Here is a 9,789-nt window from a genome sequence, read left to right on the forward strand (position 1 = left end):
TGGGGTGAACTGGGCTGGGGTGGGGTGAACTGGGCTGGGGTGGGGTGAACTGGGCTGGGGTGAACTGGGGTGAACTGGGCTGGGGTGGGGTGAACTGGGCCGGGGTGAACTGGGCTGGGGTGGGGTGAACTGGGGTGAACTGGGGTGGGGTGGGCTGGAATGAGCTGGGGTGGGGTGAGCTGGGCTGGGGTGGGTGGAGTGGGGTGGAGGTGGGGGTGGAGGGGTGGGGTGGCCTGGAGGGCAGACCTACTAGGTCTCAGTATTAAGGGATACACTAGAAAATGCAGTCAGGACCCAATTGAGACCAAGCATGTTGACAGATTGGTTTACATGTCAGGAGAATAACCCAGATCATATTTCTGTGGTCACAACATATGGCTTAATGGAATTACATCACCACCACATACAGGGCCCGCTAACCACAAACACAAACACACAAACATACGCATAACCACACCGGTAGAGTAGCTGAGAGCTGGAGGACGTGACAACATGCTATGTAGCATCTATCACCGGTAGAGTAGCTGAGAGCTGGAGGACGTGACAACATGCTATATAGCATCTATCACCGGTAGAGTAGCTGAGAGCTGGAGGACGTGACAACATGCTATGTAGCATCTATCACCGGTAGAGTAGCTGAGAGCTGGAGGACGTGACAACATGCTATGTAGCATCTATCACCGGTAGAGTAGCTGAGAGCTGGAGGACGTGACAACATGCTATATAGCATCTATCACCGGTAGAGTAGCTAAGAGCTGGAGGACGTGACAACATGCTATATAGCATCTATCACCGGTAGAGTAGCTGAGAGCTGGAGGACGTGACAACATGCTATGTAGCATCTATCACCGGTAGAGTAGCTGAGAGCTGGAGGACGTGACAACATGCTATATAGCGGTAGAGTAGCTGAGAGCTGGAGGACGTGACAACATGCTATATAGCGGTAGAGTAGCTGAGAGCTGGAGGACGTGACAACATGCTATATAGCATCTATCACTGGTGGAGTAGCTGAGAGCTGGAGGACGTGACAACATGCTATATAGCGGTAGAGTTGATGAGAGCTGGAGGACGTGACAACATGCTATATAGCATCTATCACCGGTAGAGTAGCTGAGAGCTGGAGGACGTGACAACATGCTATATAGCATCTATCACCGGTAGATTAGCTGAGAGCTGGAGGACGTGACAACATGCTATATAGCATCTATCACCGGTGGAGTAGCTGAGAGCTGGAGGACGTGACAACATGCTATATAGCATCTATCACCGGTAGAGTAGCTGAGAGCTGGAGGACGTGACAACATGCTATATAGCATCTATCACCGGTAGAGTAGCTGAGAGCTGGAGGACGTGACAACATGCTATATAGCATCTATCACCGGTAGAGTAGCTGAGAGCTGGAGGACGTGACAACATGCTATATAGCATCTATCACCGGTAGAGTAGCTGAGAGCTGGAGGACGTGACAACATGCTATATAGCATCTATCACCGGTAGAGTAGCTAAGAGCTGGAGGACGTGACAACATGCTATATAGCATCTATCACCGGTAGAGTAGCTGAGAGCTGGAGGACGTGACAACATGCTATATAGCATCTATCACCGGTAGAGTAGCTGAGAGCTGGAGGACGTGACAACATGCTATATAGCATCTATCACCGGTAGAGTAGCTGAGAGCTGGAGGACGTGACAACATGCTATATAGCATCTATCACCGGTAGAGTAGCTGAGAGCTGGAGGACGTGACAACATGCTATATAGCATCTATCACCGGTAGAGTAGCTGAGAGCTGGAGGACGTGACAACATGCTATATAGCATCTATCACCGGTAGAGTAGCTGAGAGCTGGAGGACGTGACAACATGCTATATAGCATCTATCACCGGTAGAGTAGCTGAGAGCTGGAGGACGTGACAACATGCTATATAGCATCTATCACCGGTAGAGTAGCTGAGAGCTGGAGGACGTGACAACATGCTATATAGCATCTATCACCGGTAGAGTAGCTGAGAGCTGGAGGACGTGACAACATGCTATATAGCGGTAGAGTTGATGAGAGCTGGATGACAGGAGAACATACTCTAGTATGACAGGATGACGCTGACAGAGAAGGGCAACATCTTACTAATTCCAGCCCAACGTTGCTATATAGTGACTTTCATTATATTTACAATTACTTTTTTGGGGGATCGGGCGGCTGCTTCTGGGGAACTGGAAAGGTGGAGAAGATACGTTTTTATCATAAATAACAAGTGATGTGCTGCTTCATATTTGAAGGAAATCTCTAGATGTTGCTCACCATATATAGAATACCTCATGGTAAACTGTAGACTCTTTAATCTACCTGATATAGAATACCTCATGGTAAACTGTAGACCTCTACCTGATATAGAATACCTCATGGTAAACTGTAGACCTCTACCTGGCATAGAATACCTCTACCTGAATACCTCTACCTGATATAGAATACCTCATGGTAAACTGTAGACCTCTACCTGATATAGAATACCTCATGGTAAACTGTAGACCTCTACCTGATATAGAATACCTCATGGTAAACTGTAGACCCTGTTATCTACCAAGAGGGTTATCATCTGTAATTATCATGGATGTCTACATTCCTCCCATAAGCCAACACCACTCTGGCACTCAACGAACTGTATGGAGCCATAAACAAAAACGAAACCGCTCACCCAGAGGCAGCGTTTCTGGTGGGTTGAGACTTTCACCCTGTGAGACATAAAACCGTCCTACCTCACTTCCTGTCTCCTGCGCCACTAGGGGAGCTAAAACTCTACACCACTTGTATTCTACCCACAAGGCACTGCTTCGTTCTCCCTTAGGCAAATCTGACCATGACTACATTATTCTGCTTCCTAATTACAAACAAAAGCTCCAACAGGAAGTACCAGTACTTCAATATGGAAGTGGTCAGACGAAGCAGACGCAAGGCTACACGTTTTGCTAGTACAGACTGGGATATGTTCCGGGATTCATCCCATAACACTGAGAAGTTCCCCATAACCGTCACGCGCTTCGTCAATAAGTGCATAGACGATGTCGTCCCCACAGCGACTATAAGAACGTATCCAAACCAAAAACCATAGATTACAGGCAACAGATGTGCTGAGCTAAAGTCTACAGACATCGATGCGTACAAGAAATCCCACTACGACCCCAAACAAGACATCAAACCCCTCAAAAGGACAATATTAGGAGGAAGGTGTAATTCTATTACATCGGCTACTACACTAGTCGTATGTGGCAGGGCTTGCAGACGGATCACGGATTACAAGGGGGAACCACGAGATGCTCCAGAACCAGCTAAATACCTTTTATGCTTCAAGGAATATTACACTGTGCCTTACGTGAAAGCCCCTGTTTTTCCAGATGACTGTGTGATCTCGACTCTCCGTGGCCGATATGAGCAAAACGTTTAAACAGGTTAACAGTTAGCAGATGTCTTCACAGACATTTTCAATCTCTCCTTGCCCCAGTCTGTAATCCCAATGTGTTTCAAGCCATTGTTCCTGTTCCCAAGAGTACCAAAGGTAACCTGACTAAATTATTATCGCCCTGGAGCACTCAAATATGTAACGATGAAGTGCTTTAAAAGGCCGGTCATGGCACTAATCAACACCATCATCCCAGGCCCACTCTAATTTGCAAAACAACTCAATATATCCACATATGATGCAATCTCACTCCCAACTCCCACCTGGACAAGAGGGGAAGTAACTACGTGAGAATGCGAACTACAGCTCAGCGTTCAACACTATAGTCCTCTCCAAGCTCATCACTAAGTTAAGGACCCTGGGACTAAAAACACCTCCCTCTGCAACTGGATTTCCTGATTGGCCAGCCCCAGGTGGTAAGGGTAGGCAACAACAACTCCACAATGCTGACCCTCAACAAGGGGCTCCTCAGGAGTGTGTGCTTAGTCCCCTCCTCTACTGCCTACATAAATACAACCCATATTTCTGTTCTTACTTACATTTCAGTCATTTAGCAGAGGCTTTTATCCAGAGTGCCTGACAGTAGTGTGCAGACACATTTTCTGTACTTTTCCATACTGGTTCCCCGTGGGAATTGAACACACAACCCTAGCATTACAAACACCATGCCATACCACCTGCGCCACATGATTACAACACTGTATATAGCCATAACATGATATTTGAAATGTCTCTATTCCTTTGAAACGTTTGTGAGTGTAATGTTTACTGTTAATTTCTGATAGATAATAATCAAAAGTGAAATAAACTATTTCACTTGCTTTGGCAATGTGTGGGGGGCGGCAGCGTAGCCTAGTGGTTAGAGTGTAGTAACAGAAAGGTTGCAAGTTCAAATCCCTGAGCTGACAAGGTACAAATCTGTCGTTCTGCCCCTGAACAGGCAGTTAACCCACTGTTCCTAGGCCGTCATTCAAAATAAGAATTTGTTCTTAATTTACCGACTTGCCTAGTTAAATAAAGGTAAAATTAAAAATGTAAACATATGTTTCCCATGCCAATAAAGTCCTTTGAATTTAATTTAGAGACGGAGAGAGAGAGGAAGTGGCTGGCTCTGGAAATGTCTAACGAAAGCAATGTCCCTGCACACTAACAGGGGGCAAAGTTGCCTGGCCACCCAGACTCCTTGCTCACTAACAGGGGGCAAAGTTGCCTGGCCACCCAGACTCCTTGCTCACTAACAGGGGGCAAAGTTGCCTGGCCACCCAGACTCCTTGCTCACTAACAGGGGGCAAAGTTGCCTGGCCACCCAGACTCCTTGCTCACTAACAGGGGGCAAAGTTGCCTGGCCACTCAGACTCCTTGCTCACTAACAGGGGGCAAAGTTGCCACCCAGACTCCTTGCTCACTAACAGAGGGCAAAGTTGCCACCCAGACTCCTTGCTCACTAACAGGGGGCAAAGTTGCCTGGCCACCAAGACTCCTTGCTCACTAACAGGGGGCAAAGTTGCCTGGCCACCCAGACTCCTTGCTCACTAACAGGGGGCAAAGTTGCCTGGCCACCCAGACTCCTTGCTACGGCCAAACGTTATGCTACACCGACAGACATTAGTTTCTTCTCTCCTCGATGAGTCTGGATCTGATCCGTCCCTTATGATTTCTAGACCGTCTGATTGGTCCCAGAAACCGTGGTGTTTGGCCAAGAGCCAGAACACACTTGGGTATAGCAGTGTTTTTGAAAATGTGGCATTGGCTTTCATACTCTGATTGGTTAGAGATCATCCAAATCACTGATGACTTTGTTTTGTACAACAACCCTCTTTTTGACGTCACCACAAACGACTTCGACGATGTCAGTATCAGACTGAAGAACGCAGCGAACATGCAGCAGAGGGACAATTCAGTTTGAGTCGTCAGGCAAGGGGCTAACCACAGCACGGAGGCCGTCAGGCAAGGGGTTAACCACAGCACGGAGGTCGTCAGGCAAGGGGTTAACCACAGCACGGAGGCCGTCAGGCAAGGGGTTAACCACAGCACGGAGGCCGTCAGGCAAGGGGCTAACCACAGCACGGAGGCCGTCAGGCAAGGGGCTAACCACAGCACAGCACAGAAGTCGTCAGGCAAGGGGTTAACCACAGCACGGAGGCCGTCAGGCAAGGGGTTAACCACAGCACGGAGGCCGTCAGGCAAGGGGCTAACCACAGCACGGAGGCCGTCAGGCAAGGGGCTAACCACAGCACAGCACAGAAGTCGTCAGGCAAGGGGTTAACCACAGCACGGAGGCCGTCAGGCAAGGGGTTAACCACAGCACGGAGGCCATCGGGCAAGGGGCTAACCACAGCACGGAGGCCGTCAGGCAAGGGGCTAACCACAGCACAGCACAGAAGTCATCAGGCAAGGGGTTAACCACAGCACGGAGGTCGTCAGGCAAGGGGTTAACCACAGCGCAGAGGTCATCAGGCAAGGGGCTAACCACAGCACGGAGGTCGTCAGGCAAGGGGTTAACCACAGCGCAGAGGTCATCAGGCAAGGGGCTAACCACAGCACGGAGGCCGTCAGGCAAGGAGCTAACCACAGCACAGCACGGAGGTCGTCAGGCAAGGGGTTAACCACAGCACGGAGGTTGTCAGGCAAGGGGTTAACCACAGCACAGCACGGAGGTCGTCAGGCAAGGGGTTAACCACAGCACGGAGGCCGTCAGGCAAGGGGTTAACCACAGCACGGAGGCCGTCAGGCAAGGGGCTAACCACAGCACGGAGGCCGTCAGGCAAGGGGCTAACCACAGCACAGCACAGAAGTCGTCAGGCAAGGGGTTAACCACAGCACGGAGGCCGTCAGGCAAGGGGTTAACCACAGCACGGAGGCCATCGGGCAAGGGGCTAACCACAGCACGGAGGCCGTCAGGCAAGGGGCTAACCACAGCACAGCACAGAAGTCATCAGGCAAGGGGTTAACCACAGCACGGAGGTTGTCAGGCAAGGGGTTAACCACAGCACAGCACGGAGGTCGTCAGGCAAGGGGTTAACCACAGCACGGAGGTCGTCAGGCAAGGGGTTAACCACAGCGCAGAGGTCATCAGGCAAGGGGCTAACCACAGCACGGAGGCCGTCAGGCAAGGAGCTAACCACAGCACAGCACGGAGGTCGTCAGGCAAGGGGTTAACCACAGCACAGCACGGAGGTCGTCAGGCAAGGGGTTAACCACAGCACGGAGGTTGTCAGGCAAGGGGTTAACCACAGCACAGCACGGAGGTCGTCAGGCAAGGGGTTAACCACAGCACGGAGGTCGTCAGGCAAGGGGTTAACCACAGCGCAGAGGTCATCAGGCAAGGGGCTAACCACAGCATGGAGGTCGTCAGGCAAGGGGCTAACCACAGCACAGCACGGAGGCATTTCATAACTGTCATTCAAATGTGTGTTTTAAGTGCTCATGGTGTCGTACACATCATGTGGGTGTGCCAGTAGTGGATGGATATGCTGTACTGTGTTTTAAGACATGTTTATATAACAGTATCTTAAGGCTTTTCAAACGCTTTTCTGGGATCTGTGCTTCTAGTTACAGAAAGATATACTCGATATAACATTGCTTATGCTGTCCAGTGTTTTAGGACTACACTACTTCAGCACACAACCAGTTTTTCAGTCCTTGTTGAAATGACTTAGTGGCTGAGGGGTTTTGTTCTCATAGACATAGCGTTTTAATCATAGACATAGCGTTTTAATCGTAGACATAGCGTTTTAATCGTAGACATAGCATTTTAATCGTAGACATAGCGTTTTAATCGTAGACATAGCGTTTTAATCGTAGACATAGCGTTTTAATCGTAGACATAGCGTTTTAATCGTAGACATAGAATTTTAATCGTAGACATAGCGTTTTAATCATAGACATAGCATTTTAATTGTAGACATAGCGTTTTAATCGTAGACATAGCGTTTTAATCGTAGACATAGCGTTTTAATCTTAGACAGCGTTTTAATCATAAACATAGCGTTTTAATCATAGACATAGCGTTTTAATCGTAGACATAGCGTTTAATTCGTAGACCTAGCGTTTAATTCGTAGACCTAGCGTTTTAATCGTAGACATAGCGTTTTATTCGTAGACATAGCGTTTTATTCGTAGACATAGCATTTTAATCGTAGACATTGTGTAAGTGACCTAATTCTAACTCATACATGTCATGCACTGCATCATATGGGAATATCATATTCTCCAGTGTTACAAAACACCTCTTTAACACTTGCTGGGTTTGACACCCCCCACCCACCAACCCCCACCCACACACACACACACACACAGCCATTAAAACACACACAGCCATTTAAACACACACACATAGAGTGAGAGAGCCCGGAGGCCGGTGTGAAGTCGTGTGACTCACCTTCTGTGGGTGATGTTCTGAGCCGTTGACAGAGCCCGTCCATGTCCCCGTACTCCTCCTGGATCTTAACCACCGCCTCGCTGCCTCTCAGCTCCATGAGGTCGCGCAGCTCCATGACCGAGACCCCAAAGCCCCCCTCGTGGTTACTGCTGACATCGTTTCCTTGGTTCTTAGCGTAATAATCACTGTTCGTCAGGTCCCCCATTGTGGCTTGACTAGCTGCTCAGTATCTTGACGCAGAAACAAAACTCAATGAGTCGTGTAGGTTGAGAGAAAGAGAGATTCTTAACATGAAGAAAGGGAAAGAGAAAGCGAGAGAGAGAGAGGGGGAGCGAGAGAGGGATGAATGACACTGGAATGTGCCCGGTGATACCGGAGAAACCAGACGATATATCTCTAGGTCAGAGAGAGAGAGCCGTGATGCTGCAGCACCCGCGGACGGACAGAGGGCGAAACATCTAAATCCTCGGTTTGAGATACAGACAGTTCCCTTAATAAGTGAGCGACGTGGAGAAAATACCGTATAACCACACGACCATCCAGGAGAACACTAAGAGAAGCAAGTTAGACCAGCGAGAGGAGCAGAGGACCGTCCACAAGATAATAACATCCCTTCTGTTCTCAGTGCGCTTTATTTCATGGCAGCAATCAAAGAGCCGCTCCAGAGGTTATGTTCCCATTCTGCAGCTTCTAGCTTCTCTTCTGTCTCTGGCTGCAGACTGTCTACATGGTGGTCCACTCCATTACTCCTTCTGAGAGAGAGAGAGACAGAGAGAGAGGGAGAAAGGGTGAGAAGGAGAGAGAGAGAAGGTGAGAAAGCGGCTGGGCGGTAGCTCGGTGAGTCTATATCAGCGACTGTGGTAAAGAGCAGAACAGAGCGACCATACCGGTGATGAATGAGGAGAGTAAGAGCCCAGGCTGTGTGTGCTGCTGAGCCGCATTGTGTGTGTGAGAGAGAGGAGGACAGAGCGGAGGGGGGGAGGCTGCCACTGCGGTAGGAGCAGTGAGTGATTGAGCGAGCGAGGGAGGTACTGAGCGCTCTGACGCCAGCACACACCACAGCAGAAGGGCTCAGCTACAGAGCAGAGAGAGAACAGAAGGGTTCATAGCTACAGAGCAGAGAGAGAGCAGAAGGGTTTATAGCTACAGAGCAGAGAGAGAACAGAAGGGTTTATAGCTACAGAGCAGAGAGAGAACAGAAGGGTTTATAGCTACAGAGCAGAGAGAGAGCAGAAGGGTTTATAGCTACAGAGCAGAGAGAGAACAGAAGGGTTTATAGCTACAGAGCAGAGAGAGAGCAGAAGGGTTTATAGCTACAGAGCAGAGAGAGAGCAGAAGGGTTTATAGCTACAGAGCAGAGAGAGAGCAGAAGGGTTTATAGCTACAGAGCAGAGAGAGAGCAGAAGGGTTTATAGCTACAGAGCAGAGAGAGAACAGAAGGGTTTATAGCTACAGAGCAGAGAGAGAACAGAAGGGTTTATAGCTACAGAGCAGAGAGAGAACAGAAGGGTTTATAGCTACAGAGCAGAGAGAGAACAGAAGGGTTTATAGCTACAGAGCAGAGAGAGTACAGAAGGGTTTATAGCTACAGAGCAGAGAGAGAGCAAAAGGGTTTATAGCTACAGAGCAGAGAGAGAACAGAAGGGTTTATAGCTACAGAGCAGAGAGAGAACAGAAGGGCTCAGATACAGAACAGAGAGAGAACAGAAGGGTTTATAGTAACAGAACAGAAAAGAGCATAATGGTTCAGCTACAGAGCAGAGAGAGAACATAAGGTTTTATAGCTACAGAGCAGAGAGAGAACATAAGGTTTTACAGCTACAGAGCGGAGAGAGAGCAGAAGGGTTTATAGCTACAGAGCAGAGACATAAGGAGCAGAAGGGTTCAGCAGCAGATTAGAGAGAGATAGCAAAGGGCTCAGCTACAGAGCAGAGAGCAGAGGGCTCATCTACA

General features: G+C 48.9%; 1 protein-coding gene across 2 annotated transcripts in view; it reads right to left on the reverse strand.

Moving 5' to 3' along the window:
- LOC139371465 (plasma membrane calcium-transporting ATPase 2-like) overlaps nucleotides 1–8,752 on the reverse strand; it is a 186,607-nt gene extending 177,855 nt beyond the window's left edge. Inside the window, exons 1-2 of one of the 2 annotated variants that reach the window (XM_071111899.1) lie at nucleotides 8,724–8,752; nucleotides 7,837–8,588 (exon numbers count right to left, since the gene is read on the reverse strand). In XM_071111899.1, coding sequence (XP_070968000.1) covers nucleotides 7,837–8,041 — 205 coding nt within the window. In that variant the 5' untranslated portion in view covers nucleotides 8,042–8,588; nucleotides 8,724–8,752. Of the gene's footprint in view, nucleotides 1–7,836; nucleotides 8,671–8,723 lie in introns of those variants that run through there. The other variant, XM_071111901.1, reaches the window with a different exon arrangement.
- Between the last annotated feature and the right edge of the window lie 1,037 nt (nucleotides 8,753–9,789).

This window comes from Oncorhynchus clarkii, chromosome 17, assembly GCF_045791955.1.
Source record: "Oncorhynchus clarkii lewisi isolate Uvic-CL-2024 chromosome 17, UVic_Ocla_1.0, whole genome shotgun sequence".
NCBI lineage: Eukaryota > Metazoa > Chordata > Actinopteri > Salmoniformes > Salmonidae > Oncorhynchus > Oncorhynchus clarkii.